This window comes from Zootoca vivipara, chromosome 13, assembly GCF_963506605.1.
Source record: "Zootoca vivipara chromosome 13, rZooViv1.1, whole genome shotgun sequence".
NCBI lineage: Eukaryota > Metazoa > Chordata > Lepidosauria > Squamata > Lacertidae > Zootoca > Zootoca vivipara.
The window spans coordinates 18,409,827-18,434,249 of record NC_083288.1 but is presented as its reverse complement, the minus strand read 5'-3'; the positions used below and the strand labels follow the sequence as shown (position 1 = coordinate 18,434,249).

General features: G+C 49.9%; 2 protein-coding genes across 4 annotated transcripts in view; one reads left to right on the top strand and one right to left on the bottom strand.

The window, feature by feature from the left end:
- The window catches only part of PDK2 (pyruvate dehydrogenase kinase 2), a 29,649-nt gene extending 17,855 nt beyond the window's left edge, over positions 1–11,794 (top strand). The window contains exons 6-12 of one of the 3 annotated variants that reach the window (XM_035134351.2): positions 3,352–3,429; positions 3,988–4,017; positions 7,014–7,090; positions 8,427–8,525; positions 8,639–8,746; positions 8,847–8,960; positions 11,282–11,794. In XM_035134351.2, coding sequence (XP_034990242.1) covers positions 3,352–3,429; positions 3,988–4,017; positions 7,014–7,090; positions 8,427–8,525; positions 8,639–8,746; positions 8,847–8,960; positions 11,282–11,422 — 647 coding nt within the window. In that variant the 3' untranslated portion in view covers positions 11,423–11,794. The remainder of the gene's footprint in view (positions 1–3,351; positions 3,430–3,987; positions 4,018–7,013; positions 7,091–8,426; positions 8,526–8,638; positions 8,747–8,846; positions 8,961–11,281) is intronic. The other 2 variants (XM_035134352.2, XM_060281421.1) reach the window with 2 other exon arrangements.
- Positions 11,795–20,139: 8,345 nt separating this feature from the next.
- SAMD14 (sterile alpha motif domain containing 14) overlaps positions 20,140–24,423 on the bottom strand; it is a 28,366-nt gene continuing 24,082 nt past the window's right edge. The window contains exons 7-9 of the mRNA XM_035134350.2: positions 24,179–24,307; positions 23,026–23,181; positions 20,140–20,366 (exon numbers count right to left, since the gene is read on the bottom strand). Of these exons, the coding sequence (XP_034990241.2) occupies positions 20,208–20,366; positions 23,026–23,181; positions 24,179–24,307 (444 nt within the window). The 3' untranslated portion in view covers positions 20,140–20,207. The remainder of the gene's footprint in view (positions 20,367–23,025; positions 23,182–24,178; positions 24,308–24,423) is intronic.

Genomic DNA, 24,423 nt, shown 5'->3' with positions numbered 1-24,423 from the left:
AAGCTGGAGAAATGCAAGTTTCACACCAGGGAGGTGGACTTCCTAGGTTACAAGCTGTCAGACGAGGGGCTAGCAATGGATAAGGACAAGGTGCAGGCCATCCTGGACTGGCACAGCCCCAGGACGCGCAAAGATGCCCAACGCCTACTAGGCTTCGCCAACTTTTACAGGAAGTTCATCAAGAACTTCTCTCGCGTTACGGCTCCCATCACGGACTGCCTAAGAGGCAAGCAGAAGTTCAGGTGGACTCCAGAGGCGCAAGCAGCGTTCGAAAGCCTCAAGAGGGTGTTCGCGTCCGACCAGAACCTGTTCCACGTGGTGCAGGATGCGCCCCTACGCGTGGAAACCGACGCTTCAGACAGGGCTTTGGGAGCGATCCTGTTGCAACTGGATGCCAACAGAGAGTGGAGACCCTGTGCCTTCTTCTCCAGAAAGCTGACCCAGCCAGAACGCAATTACACGGTGTTTGATAAGGAGCTTCTCGCGATCCACGCTGCGTTCCAGCATTGGAGACACTTCCTTGTGGGCGCCAAGCATCCCATTCAGGTGTGCACGGACCACAAGAACCTGGAGTTCTGGAGAACGGCCAGGGTGCTCAACCAGCGGCAGATACGATGGGCAGAGTTCTTCTCGCACTTCAACTTCTCCATCCACTACATACCAGGGGAGCAGAACGTCAGGGCGGATGCCCTCTCCCGCAAGCCGGAATACATGGAGGAGGAGTTGCCACCAGCACCACGGCACATTTTCCCCCAGTCCGCATGGGCCTGCGGAGCAGCAGTGGTAAGCGAGGCAGAGCTCACAGCACTGACGGCAGCAGATGAGTTCGCCACCCGCATCTTCAGAGAGCTGCGAGGGGGGAGGGAGCGGGCAAAAGACTTTGAGGAAAGGAGGGGGTTGGTTTTTTACAGGGGAGCCCTGTACCTGCCCACCAAACAGCTAAGAGGTAAGGTCCTCAAGCAGATGCACGACAACCCGACGGCGGGTCATTTCGGAAGGGACAAAACCACTCACCTAGTCATGAGACACTTCTGGTGGCCAGGAGTGCGGGAGGATGTTCGGGATTATGTAAGGGGCTGTGACACCTGCCAGCGAGCAAAGGTGGTCAGAGCGCCACCAGCAGGTTTGCTGGAGCCATTAGCCACACCGCACAGGCCGTGGGAAGTAGTGTCCATGGACTTCATCACAGACCTGCCGTCGTCCAGGGGCAAGACCGCAGTGTTGGTGGTGGTGGACCTCATGTCCAAAATGTGCCATTTTATACCGTGTGCCAGGGCGGTCTCGGCAGAAGAGACGGCCAAACTGTTTGTTGACCACGTATTCAGACTGCATGGATTGCCTTTAAGAGTTATTTCGGATCGTGGCCGCCAATTTGTTTCCAGGTTCTGGCGGCGGCTAATGAACCTCCTGCAGGTGGAGGTCAGCTTGTCTACGGCTCGGCACCCGCAGACCAATGGACAGGCGGAGCGAGTCAACGCCATTCTGCAGCAGTACCTGAGATGTTACGTCAGCCAGAGGCAAACGGACTGGGTGGATCGCCTGCCACTGGCAGAGTTTGCCTACAACAATGCGGTGCACGTCTCCACAGGGGTGTCACCCTTTAAGGCCAACTACGGGCGCGACCTCAGATCTTTCCCGGAGAGGGAGGGGGAGGAGGAGGAAGAGGGCCCACAGGCAGAGGATTGGGCAGAGGACCTGGAGACGGTGCACCAGCAGCTCAGAGAACACTTGGAGAGGGCCAAGGAAGCGTACAAGAAGGGGGCAGATTGCCACAGGCGACCGGGGGAGGTCATCAGGGTGGGGGACAAGGTTTGGTTGTCCTCGGAAGGTCTTCCCACCAGGGGGCGATGCAAGAAGTTAGCACCCAGGAGGCTGGGCCCCTTCACGGTCACGCAACAGGTCAACCCGGTAGCCTTCAGGCTAGCACTGCCTGAGGACATGAGAGTGCACACAGTGTTTCATAGATCCCTGCTGTCGCCGTACAGAGAAAGCACCAGGTTGCGGGACAGTGATCAGCCTCCAGAGGGAGGGGGGGAGACGGGAGACGCCCGACGACTCAATGAGGCAACAGAGATTTTAGACTCACGGAGAGGGGTGAGAGGGCTGGAGTATCTTATGGCATGGGAGGATACTCCGCCGTCCCACAATGAGTGGATACCGGCCACGGAAGTACCTGAGGAATTTTTAGTGGAAGAGTTCCACGCCCTTTTCCCCCACAGACCCAAGCCCTGGCACATGGAAAGGGAGGAGGAGGGGGAGGGGCGGGAGGAAGGGAGAACAGGCAGCAGCTCTCCATGGAGATGGGAAGCGGAATTTGAGGATACGGAAGAAGAGGGGTGGGTTTCACCAAGGTCGACTACGTCAGAGGCAGGAGAAGACTGGCAGAACATTTTTAATCCCACCAGCTCTGACGCCACAGACTTTTTGGGATTCCAGTCTTCTCAGGGGGAGAGGGAAAGATCGCCAGATTGGGGGAAAATTTTCACACCCACAGGCTCTGACACCACGGACTTCTTGGGGTTTCACTCGTCCCCAGCAAGCGGAGAGCCCTTAGGGAGGGGGGTGGATGTGAGGGACAAGGGATACAGGGAAGTCCCTCCCATCTTAAGTTCCAGCCCATCCCCAAGCGCTGGAGAGAGTAGGGAGAGCTCTGCCTCTAGCGGAGAGTCAGGAAGTGGGGTCCGAGGCTCAGGCAAGGTTGCGGAGCCCATGCACCAGGTGGGACAGGAAGTGGGGGGCCCGGGGGGAAGGCCAATCCCCCCAACTCCCGAATTGCGACGCAAACGTAGGGGGAAGAGGTTGGGTCTCCCAAAGCTTCTGTGCTGGAAGAAAACGCGCCAATCGCCATTCGGAGGTTCTGACACCTCACCTTAAGGATGCATATTTACCGCTCTGAACACTGTAAATAATCAGCACTTAATAAAAGCCTAAAAAGACCATGCTGGAGTCGTTACTCTAGAGTAGCCATATCAGGCCCCCTGACACCGCCCATCTGGCCGGGTTCCCCCAGCCACTCTGGGCGGCTTCCAACAAAATATTAAAATACAGAAATCCATCAAACATTAAAAGCTTCCCTAAACAGGGCTGCCTTGAGATGCCTTCTAAAGGTCTGGTAATTGTTGTTCTCTTTGACCTCTGTTGGGAGGGCATTCCACAAGGTGGGTGCCACTACCGAGAAGGCCCTCTGCCTGGTTCCCTGTAACTTTGATCTGATTTGATATTTGATCTGATTTGTTAAGAATTAGAAGATTTTTGCTGGAAAATGAATTGTTGTTGCTGCTGCTGCTGCTGCTGTTAGCAGACTGTGCTCCTGCAGCAACCTAAAATGTTGGGTCTTTCTTCCTGCCACAGATGCTTATGACATGTCCAAGCTCTTGTGTGACAAATACTACATGGCGTCTCCTGACCTCGAGATCCAGGAAGTGAACGGTGAGTCCTGCAGGGGGCAGAGCCAGAAGGCAGGTGGCAAGATTGAAAAGAGGGTTCATTTAAACTCGGGGTGATAAAGGAAAGATGGGTGCTCCGGGGGTGCATAGGCCAAGAGCTGGTGGGGATCAACCAAGGCCGTTGTCCTAACTCTGCTTCACCTGGGACCAAGCCCATTGTACTCAGCAGGGCTTACTTCTGAGTAGACGTACTGTGCTTGCAGGCCAGCTATGGCAGGTCTTCTCAACTGCAGACAGGTTTCACAAGGCTTCCTGATATACAGAGGTGCTGCTCACTCCTCCACCTGAATATGAGGCTCATAATCTGAAATTTTCCAGAGATGGGACCTTAATTTACACTGGAGTGTAATTTTGGGGGAACGGGCTTCGTAATAACATTTCGGCGGGTTGGAAAATGCCCCAGGTGTAGTCTGTTTTTGTTTTGGACTGCGTAACGTTCTCTCCAGGCTTCCGTTTTTAAATGAAATAAAAGAGGAAGTCCATCCTTTCGGCTCGTAGAGCAACTCTTGGCCTCATTCATTTCCTCCCCCTTTTAATTCAGCCTCTGGAACAGGACCTCACCCATGGCTTAGTAAGTAGATCATTCAGTTACCAGGCTGTCCTGAAGGTTAGCATTGTGGCTCAGTGGCTAAAGCTTTGCTAGAATCCCAGCTTCCTTTCTTGTGGCTTTTTTATTATTATTATTTGCCTCCTAAACCAAACGATAGCAGCTCCCATCCCTTTACTCCGCGGCATGGCATGGAGAATTCAAGAGGTGCAGCTCTTTGCAACGTGGAAGTCACAGTAACTAGGAGATCCTAGTTGTGTGGCAATGTCCCTCCCTCCCCGTGAAATAAGACACAAGACACAAAGAATTGATTTTAAGTGGGTGAAAAGGCCACAACTTTATTGGTTTCGGATGTTGAGCGGTATTGGCTTAGGCATTGGAACCTAACTGGCTACATCCGACTGTAACCCGTGTGTTACAGTCTGGGAGAAATTAACCACCAGAAAGGAGCTCAGTGATGTACATCTACTGGGACACCTCCTGTGGCCACCGTTGGGGGGTGCCATAAGGCCCTGACCGTTCTGGCTGGGAGCAAGGGGGCAAAGAGGCTTAGTTCCCGCCTCTGGCTTGTTTAAAAGAAGTGAAGCCCCGCCTCCCGGCTGACCCTATTGGTCGGCCCGGGTCTGATGGAGGCAGGAACTCCCACCTTGCGAGGGGGCTGAGCTCTCAGCCCCCATCGCGAGAGTTCGGTCGGGGCAAGCCCACAACACCACCTCCGTGGGATCCGGAAGTGGTTTTAACGGACAACTTAGAGTAGATGCTTAACTTACCTCTTTCGTCAAGACTTGGGGGCATCTTTGCATTTTTATTTTTTTGCATTCAGGACTGAATCGGTTTAATAAGGATATTGGTTTTGGAGTTTTCCAGTATCACAAACCCTGCATTTTCTAATAAATACAGAGCAGCCTTTTGACAGAACGCAAATACTGATCTTGAAATAATAAAAGACAGAAAAACACAAACTCTCGACTGGTATTTTTCAGCGGTCATTTGCAGTCAAACAATCTCTCCCTCACAATCATGTTCATTCTGGAAGAGACCTACAATTTATTAACAATAGGTCTCTTTTTTCCTGGGTCTGCAGTGGGAGATCAGCAAGATAAACTAGACAGGGGCAGATAGAGGTTCTGCTTCTCGGGTATCACCGATGGGTGAACAAACCACTTTCATCACCCATGTATTAAAGCATCCAAGTTCTACTAACAGCAGACAACCCTGATTCACGTAGAAGTCTGTCAAAAACTATGAAGCTACGATGCCTAAATGGAGTGAGCATCCATGTTCAGGAGCAGTATACCCCGGATTTCAGTTCAAATGGGAGGGCTGTTGCAGTCATGCTTGGCTTGTGGGCTTTACAGAGGCATCTGTTTGGGCCACGATGTTGGACTGGAGGGATCCTTGCTCTGTTTCAGCGGGACTCTGCTCAGGGTGGTAAAAGCCTTTAGCCCACAAGTGGACCCTCCCAGGCATCCAATAGTATTTGGGGGGGGGGGAGGGAGAGTCCAGCTCATGAAAGGGGAACACATATCAGCACACATTTGATATCAGACAGCCAAACGGTTGCATTCTGCCATTGAGTAAATGCACATCACCTCCAACGCTGCTTTATACTAGCTTGCAAGACCTGATGGTTCTGCAGCAACTAGAATTACGTACAGCCGTACCTTGGTTTTCAAACAGCTTAGTTCTCAAGCGTTTTGGCTCCCGAACGCCGCAAACCTGGAAGTGAGTGTTCAAGTTTGCAGAGTATTTTGGGAAGCCGAACGTACGACGGGGCTTCCGATCGTCTGCAGGAGCTTCCTGCAGCCAGTCAGAAGCAGTGTTTTGGTTTCCAAACGTTTTGTAAGCCGAACGGACTTCCAGAACGGATTCCGTTCGACTTCCGAGCAGGGCCGGATTTCGGTTTGATGAGGCTCTAAGCTACTGAAGGTAACGGGGCCCTTTATATGTCCAGCTGTCCTTTGTCAACAACAAATTGTCAGTGTTTTCTGTGTTGAATATATGCCATATGGTAATTTATGGACCTAATAGGCCCATACACAACACAAAACACTGCTGCTGTATGTAGGTTTTATTTGATTTGTTTTTTATCGTATATTTTGGAAAATTTACATCCAGTTATTTAGATTTTGGGGGGGGGGCCAAGGGAGTAGGGCCCTAAGCTATAGCTTGTTTAGCTTATACAGTGGTGCCTCGCTTAACGAATGCCCTGCTTAACGAAATTTTCGCTTAACGAAAGGTTTTTTCTAGCGGAGGTTGCCTCGCTAGACGAATTCGTTTTCGTCTAGCGAATCGCGGTTTCCCATAGGAATGCATTGAAATTCAATTAATGCGTTCCTATGGGCAAAAAAAAAAATTCAAAAAAAATTGAATGCATTCCTATGGGATTCGCTAGACGAATTTTTTCGTTATAAGAAAAGACCCGTGGAACGAATTAAATTCGTCTAGCGAGGCACCACTACGTAAATCCGGCACTGCTTCCGAGGTATGACTGTAGAGGCATTTGGGGATTGTGCTTGTGGGAAATGGGAGCAATTTTATGCGTGCAGAGAGAGAGAGAGAGAGAGAGAGAGAGAGAGAGAGAGAGAGAGTCAGAGACTTGGGAAGAGCAACAAACTGTGCATGCTGGGGGGGGGGAACGGACGGACTTGCAAAGAGCAATAGAAACGCTGGCACGTCAGCCTGAAGGGGAGCTAAAAGAAGGAAGTCTTGGAGGGCTGCGAGCCAGCCAGGGAGGCAAGCAAGGAGCCAGGGGAAAGGCCTCGGGGAGCAGGGAAATGGCTGAGTGGCTGAGGCATCCTGTATAGTGGCATGGCGGCATTGGGAGTGTGGTGTCTTGGGGGGAGCCCGAACATCTAAGCTTGAACATGGAATCTGTGTGGATAAAGCAGCATTTCTGAAAACTGGCAGGTAAATGCAGCAGGAAGCATGGGCGACTTGCACGTGGCGGGTTGGTGGAAGGGAAGGTAGAGAACAGCAGCTGTGCTTTCAATGACCTCCTCTCCTCTCCTGCTTCCTAGCTAACCACCCCGACCAGTCCATCCACATGGTCTATGTCCCATCTCACCTGTACCACATGCTCTTCGAGCTGTTCAAGGTAACTCTTCCCTGTGGTTTTGATAATAATGATACCTGAAGGATTGTCTCCACCCCCATCGTTCAGCCAAAACACTGAAATCCAGCTCTGAGGGCCTTCTGGCGGTTACAGGGAACCAGGCAGAGGGCCTTCTCGGTAGTGGCGCCCGCCCTGTGGAACGGCCTCCTATCAGATGTCAAGGAAATAAACTACTCTCTGACTTTTAGAAGACATCTGAAGGCAGCCCTGTTTAGGGAAGTTTTTAATGATAGGTGTTTTATCGCTTTTAAAATTATTATTAGTATTGTGTTGGGAGCCGCCCAGAGTGGCTGGGAAAACGCAGCCAGATGGGTGGGACATAAATAATAATTATTATTTATCTATTTATTACAGTCCAATAATAGCCTCGTTGTAGCAATGCCAAATTATAATACAGTTACTAATACCAATCATTGGAAGTCTCTCTTTTTGTTGTGTATTCTGGCATGGGAAGCGGAATCCTAATCCCTTCGTGGATCCATAGCGAGCTGTTGGAACGGGCCTGCTTGCATTGCCTTGATGACAGTCGGCCATTTTTCCCCCAGCATGCATTTCCTTGTCATCCTTAATGGCCGACTGCTGCAGTACATTCTAACTGCAGGAAGCAAACCTATGGCAGTTGGGTGTGCCCTTTTAGGGGCGTGAAGCTTAATTCTTCCAAATTTATTCAGCGAAGGGTCTTAAAAATATGCTTTGGGGTGTGAGGAATTCCAGTCTTCTGTTACTTTTGTGGTTGGACAGCATTTAGCTTGGTAAGTCTAGGTTTGATGAAGAATCACCTCAGCTGCTTTTAGAAAACCAAGTAATTTTGATTTTACCTTCTGAAAATGTCAGTTAATGCTAACTAATAATAATGACATATAACTGCAAGGACTTGGGGATCATTTTTAATGATTTCTATGCAATTTTACCTGCAGTTTACTTACCGAGCAATGCTAAATTATATTAATTCAACCAAAGTGTCTTTTGAATGCCCAAATCTTGTTTAGGGTTGCCAGACTCAACACAGGACAGGACTTCTGTGCCTTTAATTGCCCTGCTCTCTTTTGAGTCTGGAAACCTGAAAGAGAAACCAGCAGACCCTTTGTTTAATTTCCAAGCAAAGGGTCTGCTGGTTTCTCTTTAAGGTTTCCAGACTCAAAAGAGAGCAGGGCAATTAAAGGCACAGAAGTCCTGTCCTCTATTGAGTCTGGCAACCCTAGTCTTGTTGCAACTTTTTTTGGAATTTGAAAGCTGAAATATTCAACCCAGTGGGGCAGGGAGGTCTGGTTTAGAAAAGTCTGGCTAGGTGAGACGTGGTTTGTCCGTTGTCTTCCAGAATGCCATGAGAGCCACCGTAGAAAGCCACGAGTCCAGCCTCACGTTACCGCCCATCAAGGTGATGGTGTCGCTGGGCCAAGAAGACCTCTCCATCAGGGTAAGCGGGGAGGCTGGGAAGGGAGGAGTTTCAGAAGGAAATTGTCTAGCGGCAGTAACTGCCCCCCTACCCCATCACAATTGATGCTATTTCCCCTCCCTGTCTTGGAGCAGATGAGCGACCGCGGAGGTGGGGTCCCTCTGCGCAAGATAGAGCGGCTCTTCAGCTATATGTATTCCACAGCACCCAAGCCAGAGCTGGGGACTGGAGGGACGCCCCTGGTATGTGCTCTTAACTGGGCTCAGAGTGGTGTGTGGGAGAGAGAGAGAGAGGAGACCCGTTTCTAACCACATTCCTGTCCTTCCCTCCTGCTAAAACCAGGCTGGCTTTGGGTATGGCTTGCCAATTTCCAGACTCTACGCTAAGTATTTCCAAGGTGACCTTCAGCTCTTCTCCATGGAGGGGTTTGGGACTGATGCTGTCATCTATTTGAAGGTGAGTTGGGTCTCGTCCTTGTCTTCCTTCTCCTACCCGCAAATGTGACTTCCTTCTCTTGAGTGCCGATCTGGTTTCTTAATTGACCCATTGAGGATCCATTCCTTTCCTGCTTCTCGGGAGAGATGAATGTTCTTTTTAACTGCTTTGTCTTTTTGTGGATCTCTCCGACATGGGCTGTAGTACCGGTAGCTGTTATTATCACTTTGGGTTCTTTACCCCACTGTTCATCCTAAGGTCCCAGGGCGCAGGTTGCCGCAATTTAAAATCCAGTGGTACCTCTACTTACACATTTAATGCGTTCCGAACGCACATTCATAAGTCGAAAAAAATGTAAGTCGAATCCCATAGGAATGCATTGGGAGAAAAAATCCGTAAGTCGAAGCAACCCTGTCTAAAAATTCGTAAGTAGAAAAAATCCTACCTAAACCGCATCCAAGATGGCGGACGGAGCTCCGTTCGTAAGTAGAAACATTCGTAAGTACAGTTATTCGCAAGTAGAGGTACCACTGTATTAAAAGCATATTGAAACAATATTTCTCAGGTAAAAATTTTAAACCACAAAGATGCAGTGGCGTGGTAAACGCGGCCAGGTAATGAAAATCGTAACACACGTTCGAAACGAAAGCTTAGGGATGTTTGCTCTGCAGGCCATCCACTTTGGAGTAGCTCAGCTGAGCCCAAGGACTTTTGCACTTCATGCTCTTGAGGTCATTTGCCTTGGAACAAAATCAGGGGCAAAGAGTCCACGAGTGACATCCGTTGGGTCATTGCCTCGTAGTAGCTACGAAAGTGGGCGTGGTAGGGAAACTCGCCTCCTGTTGGCTGTGAGCCCCTGACTCCGCTGCTTGGTGGAATCCTCTTCCAACTTCCTGGGTTGCCCGGCCAGCAGCAGATCTTTGAATGTAACATTTCTGGTCAGGTGGACGGGCGTTAGCTTTGCCACATGTGTTTCTTTTCCTGTCGGCGGCTTCTTCTGAAAGCCCTGAAGGGTCACTGTGAATTCCAAAAGAAGCCCGGGCTAAGAGGACCTTTGTTTCGGATGCATGTTTGGGTTAGGAAGAACCTCTACGGGAGTTTTTGTGACCATCCTTCGGCCGTTGACCCTGCACAAGAACTCCATATGAGCCTCCTGTTGCTATTAAAATAGGAACTGTGGGAAGGCTGTTGCTTTTTCTGTCTCTCCCTCCCCACACATACCTTTTAAAACACACACACACACACACACACACACACACACACCCCAAAGATACAACCTGGCATTGGAAAAAATCTATACTGCTACTATGGCCATCTCCCTGAGCCAGTTTCGCCAGTGGTTGTGTAGCCTTATCAGCCACTAAGGGTCCTTTAAGTTGCCCCAGGCAGGACAAAGATAGTCAAAACGACACCGGGGTTGAGTTCCAGAGAAAGAATTTAATTTCTTATTAATAAGAGACTCAAGGTGGTTAGTTCCACGACAAGAGTAAAGAAACACAAATTGCAAAGCTCCCTTATACCCTTCTTTTGGGCTCTTTCCCCCTCCCTGTAAATGTGCGCACGCAAGGGGGTCACGCACGCAAGGGGGTCACTAGTACACGTCCTGTGCGTAAACACATGCTGGCTTAGGCAGGGGTAACTTAAACAGGGCTATAGGGGACAATGGTGATTTACGCATCTTCCCCCCTCCTTCACATCGTCTATGCATAGCGTCAATTACTTATCTCTGGCTGGCTCCTGTGCCCTTGGGTGTGTTCCCTGTCTCCGGCAGCTAGGCATCATACCCTTTTGATAAGAGAATCCTTTTGTCAGGAATGTTTTCCTTTTGCAAGGCTGTTCTGTCTTCCTGCAGCGTCTCCTCCTCAAGGTTCTTACATCATTGGGGCCTCTGGCATAACGCAGAGTGTAAGGGTAAGAGTGTATAGACTATGAGCCAGGCCCTGCTTTGGGATTCAAAAGTCAACTTTTTTACTTGGTTCCCCTCTGAGCTTTGTACAGGCATAATACAGGGATACATTCATTATGCAGCAATAATAAGCTGCGTCCAATTCACATGGCCATCATCACCCTTTCCAGTTGAGGATCCTGGGAGTTGTAGTCCAGCATCTGCAGCATACCACGTTGGCTCTCCCTTTTAGAGTGAGCTCCCCAACTTGCAGGGCCCACAGGGATCACCTGGTGGTCCCTGTGGGCACTGCCAGGTACAGGGGGTTGAAGCCACGGTGCGCTAAGGCTGGATCGGGCACTTACAGACCTGGAGCCTGCCATTAGGAGGCGCGTTGGCCGTGCACCTGGCCCTTCCAGGAGCCCCTTGTCCCACGCTGCTTTTGTCCCTTTCCCAGGCCTTGTCAACAGACTCTGTGGAGCGGCTTCCCGTCTACAACAAATCGGCTTGGCGCCACTACCAGACCATCCAGGAAGCCGACGACTGGTGCGTGCCCAGTACGGAGCCCAAGAACACCTCCACGTACAGGGTGACCTAGGACCGAGACTTTTGCTTGCTCGAGGGAACAGTGTCTTGACGCCCGGCCTCAGTGGAGGCACCAAAACTTTGGGGCGGGAAAGAGAAAGACGAGATGATCATCACCAGCACAAAACCACCTCATTCCGCAAGAGCTCGTGGCTGGCCTGGCCTGCAACCCTGGAGCCTGGCAGCTTCTCAGATTTGATTTTTGGAAGTGCATAGCCTAGATCTCCTTCACAAATATTGCCACAGCCCCGCATGGAACTTATTCTCCTTCTCCCTGCCCCACCCCCAGAATTGCCCTCTAGCCTAGCCAATTGGAGTTTGCCTTCCACGAGTGGTTTGGATCATAAGTGTTTTGCACACCATATTATTATTATTATTATTATTATTATTATTATTATTATTATTATTATTATTATTATACCGTAAAATGGAAGAGCTTAAAGGACTGGGCACAAGATTGAGAGAAGAGTCAAAGGGGGGGGAGTCTACAAGAAGAAAAGGATGGCAGAGCAGCTGGCTCATGTGGGCTGTGTTCATTTCCCGACATGGCGGACAGAGGGGAAGTGGCACCTATAGGCAGATAAGCCTATTGAAATGAGCAGGCAAGTTTGAGAAAATTCAAGGCCACCTGGGTTGCTTCTCAACGCAAGCAGAAGAGGGAGGGGGAATGGTACACAGAAACCCTGGTGTTACATTCTGTACTTTCCCCAGTGTGTATGACTCCCCAGCTAGGGAGGCCTGACATGAAAAAGAGGCCATTTTAACTGCGGGTTGGGTAGGTGGGCGATGGGTACCCAGATTAGGGGCAGGCAGACCATGGGTGTGCAGTGGGACCTCTGCCAGCATTTGAAGGAGGTCTCAGAATTTCACTGGTGGCTCCCCGCTCAAACGGCTTGTCCACCCACCATTGGCTGAAAGGGTTGGCTCATGTTGGTGTGCTTCCCTTCACGGTGTGTGTGGGGGAACCCTGCACACCCCATTCTCTGCGAGCTAAAGCGTTGCCCCCGAACGGGGTGGGCAGTTTGGGCGAGCCTTGCAATGGCAGAATTCCCACGTGATGCTTGCAGGGGCCACACAGAGCTGTTAGGTCGCTTGAGGTGCTGTAACAAAGCCTTGTGGGGAAAACATGGTGGCATAAGCAACTGGGCCTAGTTCAATGGGTTGTGGTGGGTGAAGGAGAGGCTGGGGTGGGGAGTGTTGAGGGCCTCCCCCTTCAACTCCAGTGGAGCAAGTGGGAGTCTCTGCCCAGAGAAGAAAGAGATTGTCTCCTCGACCAGCTGCATACGGTGCGTAGAAGGGATGGGCGGGAGTCACTTGTTTGCAGTATCGGTGCCCAGTTTGTGAGGTATAAAGACCGCATGACTTCCCTCTGCCATTCCTCCTCCCTTCTCCTGCCGGGGTCCCTCATTTCTGGTCCTCGTTCGAAGCAAATGGTGATGGGTTTGTGGGCAAAGTGTCCCCATCTGACTCCTGCCATTGCTTTCCGTCCCAGTCGCTTCCCCAATTCATCCAAGCAGGAATCGCCTGCGCCCCTCCCCCAAATTCTCCTGATCTCACCTTTTGGGCTCCCCAAGCAATTGCCAGCCACCCTTTGCTTGGAGCCTCCTGCATGGCATGCTCTCGAATTGTCTGGAAGTTTCCATGTGCATATATATATATATATATATAGAGAGAGAGAGAGAGAGAGAGAGAGAGAGAGAGAGAGAGAGAGAGAGAGAGAGAGATCTATTTTATTCTTTGGGTGGAACCACGGACACACAAAAATGCCACAGTATTCTTTGCTCGCTGATGAACTATCGGGGGAAAGAACCATTAAATTTTAAACCCTACTTCCCTGCTTGTGTGACCCGTTGCTTCATTGCGGACTGACTTTTTGGTGTTGGGTTTTCGTTGCCCCACATTTACTGACTTTTCGAGGAATTGTGGAACAGAAGAATGCTCCGTTAGAGGCTTGGTTCGCCCCCTTGTGCTTCTGAAGCTCAGATTTTGAGTCTGTCCCTGAAATGCGCTTAGCTAGCAAGATGCAGGTCATCGGACAGATTCTTGGTCACTGGTTCCTGTAATGGCGCTTTCCCCTCCTCTTTGGTTTTTGGAAGAAGCAGCCGCTAGGGTTGTCGTGTGAGAAACACAACATCATACCTCAAGCTGCCTGTTCTCATCTCTTTCCTCTGTGCTTCGTGGCTCGAGGAGCTACAGAGTGAGGGGCTCCATTAGATGTGGCAGAAAGTAGCAGAAATCCTGACTCATCATTAGGACGTGACTGTAAAGCTTGCAAAAATGACACCACCTATTCACCAGATGTGCGCGCACGATGAATGTTTTCAGCATTGGCTCAAACCATGGTTATGTTTGAGTAATCAGAATCATCTCTCCGAAAGTCTTCCCATGTGGTAGAGCATCGTGAAGGCTTTTGGAGAAATGGTGTTGACTGAACTCCGAAAACCTGGAAGTAAATGCTCCAGTTTTAGAACATCAAGCCGCACCTCGGTTGTCGAACGGTTCGGAAGCTGAATGGGCTTCCGGAATGGATTATGTTCAACAACCAAGGTTTGGCTGTGTACAGTGGTACCTCGGGTAAAAACGCTTTGGGTTACAAACGCTTCAGGTTACAGACTCCGCTAACCTGGAAGTAGTACCTCGGGTTAAGAACTTTACCTCAGGATGAGGACAGAAATCACGCGGTGGCGGCAGCGGGAGGCCCCATTAGCTAAAGTGGTACCTCAGGTTAAGAACAGTTTCTGGTTAAGAATGGACCTCTGGAACGAATTAAGTTCTTAACCAGAGGTACCACTGTATATTGATCCAAGCAGGCATTGGGAACACACACACAGACACATACACCGCCAGTGGGCAATGCTGGTGAACAAAAGGCCTGTCCAGTAACACACGAGAGCCGCTGGGGCTTGCTGGCTTCTCAGGAGACCTGTGATTGTTCCGTTGGCAAGAAACACAAAAATACATGCAAGTGTAAATAACCACCCCTATTATCTCAGAGACGGAGATCAGGTGGCCTTCGGGCTCCTTTGGCTCTGGTTGGCATTAGCAACGGCCAGGAATGATTGGCGTTGGAAGCCCAGGACCATCTTGAAGGACACACTTTCCCCCATCCTGCTTAAAAACCGAGACTGTTTGATGATGCAACATTAGGGCATGTAGAAAGATCCATGCCATTGATATCCCATATAGTTTCGCTCCTTCGATGGGGATCGAGTAACGGATTTGTGCTTTGCTTTTGTCATCCTGCGGAGAAGAAAAGAAAAACTCCCCATGGGAAAGGGGCTCTTGGCTTGTTCCTTCCAGGGACGTCTATTCCATCCACCGTCTCTTTTCAGGCCTCTCTGACCCAAGGGGCAGCACTTTGGTCCAGTATACCTGAAGGAGCGTCTCCACCCCCATCATTCTGCCCGGACACTGAGGTCCAGCGCCAAGGGCATTCTGGCGGTTCCCTTGCTACAAGAAGCCAAGTTACAGGGAACCAGGCAGAGGGCCTTCTCGGTAGTGGCACCCACCCTGTGGAATGCCCTCCCACCAGAGGTCAAAGAGAACAACAATTACCAGACCTTTAGGAGGCATCTCAAGGCAGCCCTGTTTAGGGAAGCTTTTAATGTTTGATGGATTTCTGTATTTTAATATTTTGTTGGAAGCCGCCCAGAGTGGCTGGGGGAACCTGGCCAGATGGGCGGGGTATAAATAATAAATTATTTTATTATTATACCCTTCAGTCATCGGGGCACTCTCAGGAATACATGTCCTATCAGCAAGCTGCCAGGTATGGCTTCCCTTGCTTGATTTTTTTTTTTATTCTGGAGCAAAGCCGCTGAAGAGCACCCAGTCCTGGCACGTTCTTCCTGCCGGCGTGGGCAAGCTGAAGCAGCAGTTCAGGGAGTGTCCTTGAAGAGGGACTCCTCCTTTCCTGTCCTTTCTTTGGACGCCAAAGGATGCTCTGCAAGGGCAGGTTTCTGAGACGCAATGTACCCGGTGCAAAGGCATTGTGTCTCCGCCCACGGCCGCTGGTCCCAAGGTGTGTCTTGAGTTGGTGCTTTGCGTCCCTTTGATGGTTGGAGCTCTTTGTGTGGCAATGTCCCTCCTTCCCACGTAATCAAGACTCGTGACACAGTGATTGAGATTTAATTGGGTGGTTAAGGCCACAACTTTATTAATTAAGCATGTTGAGCGGAATTGGCTTAGGCGTTGGAACCTAACGGACTATATCCGACTCCAACCCGTGTGTTGGAGTCCTTGAGAAGTTAACCACCAGAAAGGAGCCCCGCGATGTAGATCTACTAGAGCTCCTCCTGTGGCCACCGAAGGGGCGTGCCCTACGGCCCAGGCAACTCCAGGCTCAGGACCAAGCAACGCCCCCGGAATCCTTTAACGGAATTACTTCTCCAATTTAGGGCAGCTGGTGACGCAATCAGCCCCTCCTCCACCTAATGTTATGCAAATTTCCAACGCCTAACCGCCTAGCCTAAGTTGTGACGACATGCTACGAGGTAGGCGAAAAACCCATCATGGCTAGCCCAGTATGGGAAAAATCCTACCCGGCCCGCTGACTAACCAGGCAACCGACTCACGTCCATAGCAGCGTCCCCTTACCTCTTTTTAAGGGGTGGGCGGGTGGGTGAACCGTTCGCTCGGCGAACAAGGAAGTAAAGAGGGCTGCTTCCCGCCTGCGGGGAGCTTTAAACTTGGCGGCTCCGCCCCGACCGCTCTCATTGGCCGGTCGGGGGTGACGCAGGCGGGAAGCTACCATCGCGTAGGGGCTGAACTCGCAGCCCCTACGCGGTGGTGCAGTCGGTCGGCCCACAACCCCACTTCCGTCGCAGGCGCGGAAGTGGCTTTCCTGTTCCCTGCAGCTTTGGCTTCTGTTCTCTACAGACACCAAACTCCCAGTGTCCTATGCATGGAATTTTTATTTTTTAAAAATGAGTCCTCTTATTCAGCCAGCAAAGCTCATGTGTTTGTGATCCTTTATTGCATAAGAATCAATAACCGTGGAACATGTGCTCAGCATGTGTGGATATCCTTCTGTGGACTATTGTGCCTTGAGCTTTGAAGAAATAATAGATCCAAATTACCATATTTTTCCGCCGATAAGACGCCCCCATGTATAAGACGCCCCCTATTTTGGAGGACTCGGTTTTAAGAAAATGGGGGGGGAGATGGCCCATGTATAAGACACCCCCTAATTTTTGACATAATTTTTAGGGGGGGGGAGACCTAGTCTTATACACGTAAAAATATGGTATCTTCCCAGATACCGCAAGTTCAAGGTGTGACAGTCTGTGTGGGTAGGATCCTAGAAGCTAAGAGGCACACACTTATCCGTTGTAGAATCATGGTTCAGTCCAACCCGTTGCAATGCAGGAATCTTGGCTAAAGCGTCCATGACAGATGGCCATCCAACTTAAGCCATCAACTTATTTAGACTTTTCAGAACTTGCAAGTAGTGAGATCACTGAGTGACATCACAGCAGCCCATGCAGTGACAACTTGTGCCTATCACATGACTTTGAAAATACATGAAATTTTTCGTATATAAATCACACCGCAGCCTGACATTTCCCAGCTCTAAAAATAAAGCAGGCTGGAATTCACACTGTGATGTGGCTATAGGAGCCTGTGTCCTTGCTATGAGTCCACAGAGAAACACAAGACCTAAGCTAATAACAACAACAACAACAATAACCTATCTGGCTGGGTTGCTAAAACAAAGACTTTGCTAAATCTCTTAGTGGGTGTGATCTGCAGAGTCTTGAAGAGATGAGATTTAACTGTTACAGAAAGGGCATGGTTTGCAACACTTAAAATCTAAGTTTCTCTCCCTCATTGTGGCCAGGAGAATTCTTTTTTGATAGGAGTAGGAGCAGAGCAGGGAGGCCTAGACGTTCTCCAACGAAATCCTAAAATTAAAACTTGGCACATCAATGTTTACAGCACTTTAAGAGGCAGAACCTCCCCACCAACTGGATATGGGGTGAGAAACCACCTGGCAACTGGCTGGTTGTTGAGTACTTGCAAAGCGTTGCGTAAGGGACTTTGGCAGGTGTCGGATAACTGACAAGTGGGCTGTCCCAGCCACCTGCTGGAGTTGATAGACTGAGGTGAGAGGAGATAAGGATCCAGCCCATCAGGATAAAAACAACCCCCCATCCATGATCTAGATAAGGTAAGGTAATGGTAAAAATGCTTACAAGAAAACATAGCTGGAGTTATGAGGTCCTGAAGACAACTGCAGCCATTTGAAACACTGAGGTGGTGAGAGAAAGGCCAGAGAGGGTGGGTGGATATTTGGAATTGGAATGAATTTTTTAAAAAAGTGTCCCTCCCGTTTCTCTTCAACGCTCCTGAAAAGAAGTCGAGCTTTGCTCTTCTGCTTTGAAAAGGCTCTTTGCTACATTTGCATGTACCTGTGTAATGGGCTCCACGTGGGGCTACCTTTGAAGGTGACCCAGAAACTACAACTAAAACAGAATGTGGCAGCTAGACTGGTGACTGGGAGTGGCCACCAAGACCATATAACACCCGTCCTGAAAGACCACATTGGCTCCCAGTGCGTCTCCGAGCACAGTTCAAAGTGTTGGTGCTGATCTTTCAAGCCCTAAACAACCTCGGGTCAGGATACCTGAAGGAGCGTCTCCACCCCCATCGTTCAGCCCAGACACTGAGGTCCAGCTCCGAGGGCCTTCTGGCGGTTCCCTCATTGTGACAAGCAAAGATACAGGGAACCAGGCAGAGGGCCTTCTCGGTAGTGGCACACGCCCTGTGGAATGCCCTCCCACCAGTTGTCAAGGAAATCAACAACTATCTGACTTTTACAAGACATTTGAAAGCAGCCTTTTTTAATGTCTGATTTTTTTACCATGTTTTTACTGTTCGGTTGGGAGCCGCCCCGAGTGGCTGGGGAAAACCAGCCAGATGGGTGGGGTATAAATAATAAACAACTTATTTAATTATTGTTAAAAAGGTACACCAGAGATTGTATTTTTTGCAACAAGTAAGGAAATTTAATCTGCCCCAAGAATCGCTGATCCAATTTTATAGAGGTACTATTGAAACTATTCTCTTTAATTCCATTACTGTCTGATATGGTACAGCCTCTAAGCTGGATAAGAAGAGGCTCCAACGAGCAGTAAGAACTGCAGAGAGGGTAATTGGTGTTAGTTTGCCTCCAATAGAGACACTGTATGCCGCTCAAATCAGGAAGAGAGCAGTGAGAATTGCTGTAGACCCTTCGCATCCTGGTCATCACTTGTTCGATTTACTCCCATCTGGACGTCGGTACAGGACTCTGTATACAAAAACGTCTAGGCACAGGAATAGCTTTTTCCCTTGTGCCATCAAATTGTTGAATCTGTAGTTGTGGTAGGAAGGGAGGCCAGTTGGTGGTATGGGGTCTTTTCACTGTGCTGTTGTATTTTGAGGGGAATAGTGTTTGTATGAGGTACTTTTTTTCTTGACATTGCAATGTAGTCGAAGCAAAATTCCAAGTATGGTTGATACTTGGCCAATAAATCTATTCTATTCTATTCTATTCTATTCTATTCTATTCTATTCTATTCTATTCTATTCTATTCTTCTATTCTATTCTTTATTTCTTTGTTTGGCTTCTATGCCTGACTAATCTGTGCCGACTTTCCCATTGCAAACCTTTTAAAATTGGGGTAGCCAACCCTGAGCGATTTTTATTGCCACCCCCTGCCCCCCACACTAAAGAACTCGGCAGTTTTGATGACGAGAAAGGAAAGCAGTAAAATAAAACTGGAGACGATACTTTCTGTTTTGCAGCCCCTACCCCGCAACTTTCCCTTCCATGCAAATAAAAAATAGGGGCACATCCTGGGAACAATTTAAAACTTTCTTTTATTCCTTGTGGTTCCTCGTTGTGTATTCACCAGACACCTGTGGCTCTCTCACGCACAGTTCTCCCTCTCAGCTGAGCCTGTCCCTGCCTCCCCCTGCCCCCTTTCTCCGCAATGCAGGTCGCCAGGTAGGTGCAGTGGGAGTGTGGTGGGGGAGAAGTCAGTGAGTAGACCGGATGTAGAACCTGTTCAGGAGGGAGGATGCAGGGGTAGGGAGTGGGGAGAGACAGACAAGGGAGTGGTGCTGTGCATTCATCTCGTCCTTTTCCATTTGGGGAGATTGTGTACGTGTGTGTGTGTGTGTATGTGTGTGTGTACGCACGTGCACACATGTGTACCTGTGGCTTGTGTCTCTTGAGGCAGCGGTGGCCTGCCTCGTAGGAACGAGGCAGTGTGAGGGGACACCCAAATGGCACCGATCGGCAGCGGACACATCTAGGCCTCTGGGGGGAACAGAATGGAGTCGACGGGAGGTGTTATCGGAAGGTGTTCGAAGGCCGGGGCTTCGCTTCGCATCTGCGCCACCGCCCTTCCTGCATCACAGCAGGCAGGAGGGCTCGTGGGCCCGCCGAACATGCAGTTGGACCATCCAGGTGATGAAAGGGGGTTGGGGACGCCACTGGGCAGAGGTCTCGCCTTCTCCTCCGTGGCCCAACTCTGCCATCGGCGGTGGTGTCCAGCTGCCACCGCCATCTCCGTCATGCCCGGTTCCACAGCAGGTTCAGCCTCGCCGCCTGCCCCCACCCAAACCCGTAACCTTCGCCGGCAGGGCGCCACCTGCTTCTGGTCCCTCCCTCGTCCTTTTCCTAGTTTGCAGATGATCCATCCATCCCTCCCACCCACCCCCTAGAAATGCTCCATGGGTGAAGAGGGTGTGAGCCCCGTGTGCCTGGAAGCGGTCACCCCCGTATTTCCCACCCCCACACTCCATTTATCTTAGCTCTTCTTCTGTTCCAGTTCCCGTTCTTTCTTCTTCAGTTTCTTCTGCTTCTCTACTTTCTCCTGGGCTTTCCTTTCCTTCTCGACGGCCACGTTCAGCTCCTTCAGCTTCCTCTTCAGGAGGGAACGGTCGTGAGAGTTGCTGACGCCGAGAGCCTACAAGGACCATGGCAGGAGAATTTGGTACATGCAAAGTTCAGAAATTTGTTTCTACAGCGCGCGCGCACACACACACACACACAAATATCCACATAGGTGTCAACTCCCTGGGCCCCTGAATGCCTGAGCACCCACAAAATTCCCCATGAAGGGCTGGGCACCCACAAATTTCAGTGCACACTACGTGGCACTCATGGCCCCGGGCACCCACAGCCATGGGGCCGAGCTAGCACTCCTGAATGCCAGCAATAGCATCACTTTCTGTATTGGAGGCCTCCTCCTCTGTTCTTCCTGCAGTGGAGGCTGGGCTCAGGCACCACCTTCACAGAAGAGGTTCTTAACTAGGCAGTAAACTGTGGTCAGACACTCAGTGTTTTCAAGGGCACTTTGCAGCCAAAAGAATGAACATGGCAGATAGTTAAGTCTCTATTGTTTAAGATAACACTGCCGCTCTGGATACCTACGCATAACAATCTAGCATCTAGACAGCTATTCCTGGGTCCACGCTCTATGGAGCAGTTGCAGCAACATGGGACCACTCTCCCTCCACCAGTTTAAGTAAATCCCCTGACGGGCTGAGACTAGGCCTGAGTGGAAACTTCCTCTGCTCCTCCCTCTTCAGTCCCCTCCTGGTTCTGGGAGAATGGTGCAGGAGAGGGTGGGGAAGTACCTGGTCTTTCCTTCACCTGACCTGCCTCTTCTTCCCCTTCTTCTGACCTTTCCTGTGCTCAACCCTCCAGCTCTGAAACTTCGCCTGCCTCCGATTTCCCCTCAAATCAATGACCCCCTCCCAAATCAGACTCCAGCCCTCCTTCCCAGTGGCCTGCCAGTCTCTGACATTATGATACATCTGCTCTTCTTTCTCCTCCTAGAATGCCATCTTGTCGAAAGAAGAGTCCGGCATGCAGCAGGTCCTAGACTCAACCCCTGGCTTTACTGGTTTAAAATCAGATGGCAGGTGTTGGAAAAGCTAAGACCCTGTGACAGTCCCTGCCGGGTACAGCAGACCAAGGATAGTCACAGTGATACCCACCCCGATTTTTTGAACAATGACTCTGATAACCCCGAGCCAGCCTTTCCAGCAGGGATGACGGCACCATCCTGGCTACAGCTGGAGTAGACAGCTCAGTGGGTTACATGGACAAATATTCCAGACAAAACAGCTTCATGTACTCCTAGGATTCCTCGCCCGTTGAAAGTTCCTGAGTTCATTTTAATTCTAAAGGTGCCATCCTAGTTAACTTTTGCCACCTTTTTCGCAGTGTCTGCAAAAGTTAATTAGGTGCTCGCTAGTAAACGCTAAAAAAAATAGGTTCTGTGTATCTGTATTGAACCTTATCCGCAAGGTGGATGATATTATTATTATTATTATTATTATTATTATTATTATTATTATTATTATCATTATTATATTTTATTTGTCCGGTATACCTGAAGGAGCGTCTCCACCCCCATCGTTCTGCCCGGACACTGAGGTCCAGCTCCGAGGGCCTTCTGGCAGTTCCCTCATTACGAGAAGCCAAGTTACAGGGAACCAGGCAGAGGGCCTTCTCGGTAGTGGCACCCGCCCTGTGGAATGCCCTCCCACTAGAGGTCAAAGAGAACAATTACCAGACCTTTAGAAGGCATCTCAAGGCAGCCCTGTTTAGGGAAGCTTTTAATGTTTGATGGATTTCTGTATTTTAGAATTTCTGTTTTTTTGGAAGCCGCCCAGAGTGGCTGGGGGAACCCAGCCAGATGGGCGGGGTATAAATAATAAATTATTATTATTATTATTATTATTATTGTTGTTGTTGTTGTTGTTGTTGTTGTTGAATTTATATACTGCCCTATACCTGGAGGTCTCAGGGCAGTTCACTTAAAAGGGTCACAGTATATAAAATAAAAGCAATAACCCAATAATACACCCCCCCCCCAAGAACCACGTTTTAAAAAGCCATAGGATGTAAGTTGGATCAACCAAAGGCCTGGTTAAAAAGGAACTTTTTTTTGCCTGTGCCTAAATGAAGGTGCCAGGCAAACTTCCCTGGGGAGAGCATTCCACAGATGGGGAGCTACTACAGAGAAGGCCTGTTCTCGTGTTGCCACCCTCCGGACCTCTTGAGGAGGGGGGCACATGAAGAAGGGCCTCAGAAGATGATCTCAGGGTCCAGGTAGGTCCATATGGAAAGAGGTGGTCCTTGAGCCATTGTTGCCCTGAGCTGTTTAAGGCTTTATAGGTCAAAAGCAGCACTTTGAATTGGGCCCGGAAACTAATTAGTAAGCCAGTGCAGTCGGACCAGGATCGGTGCAATATGCTCAAACCGTCTTGCTCCGGTGAGCAACCTGGCCGCTGAGTTCTGCAGCAGCTGAAGTTTCCGAACCGTCTTCAAAGGAAGCCCTACGTATAACGCATTGCAGTAATCTAACCTTGAGGTTACCAGAACATAGGGCAACAGTAGTTAGGCTACTACTAGCGTAGCCTAGCGAATACGTCAGAGCCAAACCCACCTTAGTGGTATAAACAAGCGGCTCTCCACCCAGCCACTGCTCAAATAAAGAACCCCAAAGCTCTCTGCAGTCCAATAAGCAGAAAAGCATTGCCATCCCGCCAGCAGCGATTGCAAAGCAGGAGTGTGAACGGGATGGGAACCCCCTCACCCCTCTTCTCCATCACCTTCAGCTTGGTTCCATCGAGGAGGAGGAGCTGCTGGCCGTCCACTTCCTGGGCGGCAAATTCTGCCATGTATTGCTCCAGGTTCAAGCTCTCCAACCACTGCCCCACTTTCTGACTGCTCCACGTCGAAGCTGCACTCAGAGGCTCATCCAGGAACTGCAGAGAGGATTATGAGAATACGCAATGAGTGATGATGATAACCAGTGTTGTGTTTTTTTCTGGGGGTACTCAAAGGTACATGGTACCGGTACCTTTTTTTTCTAGAAGAAAAGCACTAATAATAATAATGCATATTGATGTTTTTGTTTTTACTTATTCATTAAATTCAGGACTCCCACACACACACCCCAGTTCTGGCACCTCTCAGGTGGACACCATTGACATTCAAAGAGAATGAGTTCATGATGAGTTCTGGCACTATTTTTCTAGAAAAACAGCACTGATTAAATTTATCCATCTGAGGATCGCAGGGCGGTTTACAGTATAAAAAGAGAGACCATCATCCAGCTTGGGCTGTCGTTGGTAGTGAGTGGTGCATTCTGCCCATGCTCAGAGGCCCTGATTATTTTATTAGTTGTTCAGACGGTTCGGTGCTGGTGAGCCTTTGCTCAAGATATCGGCTCTCAGAACAGCAGATGGAGCCAAAGGCAGGTGCATTCAGGATCCAAGAGGGGGGAAAGGTTACTAGTCCTCATTAAAGGGCAGATCGTGGGGAGGTAAAAAGGTAAAGGATCCCTGGACGATTACGTCCAGTCAAAGGTGACTATGGGGTTGCAGCGCTCGTCTCGCTTTCAGGCCGAGAGAGCCGGCGTTTGTCCACAGACAGCTTTCTGGGTCATGTGGCCAGCAGGACTAAACAGCTTCTGGTGCATCGGAACACCGTGACGGAAATGCCGTTTACCTTCCCGCCGGAGCGGTACCTATTTATCTACTTGCACTGGCGTGCTTTCGAACTGCTAGGTTGGCAGGACCTGGGACAGAGCTCACCCTGTCGTAGGGATTCGAACCGCCGACCTTCTGATTGGCAAGTCCAAGAGTCTCAGTGGCTTAGACCACAGTGCCACCCACATCCCTGGGGGAGATATTGGTGGGAATGCGCAGATGGTTCTAAAGACCCGGGTGCACCCAGGGCATCGCTTGCCAGGGGACTTACCTCATCAGACGACTGGGACAGGGTGTGGTAGGGGTAGGAGCACTTTGTCGTCTCAGGATGAGCTCCACTCAGGATCTTGGGGCTGCTGCTACTGCTGGGAGGGGTGGAGTCATCACTCAGGGTAGATTCCTGTTGGCAGGACAGAGAAGGGTTAAGGGAAAGTCCTGCAAGGCGACTCTCGGCCTGGTCCATTATTGATTAGGGGTTCCTGCTGGAGTCAAGATTCAGTTTGGGATATGTGTTCT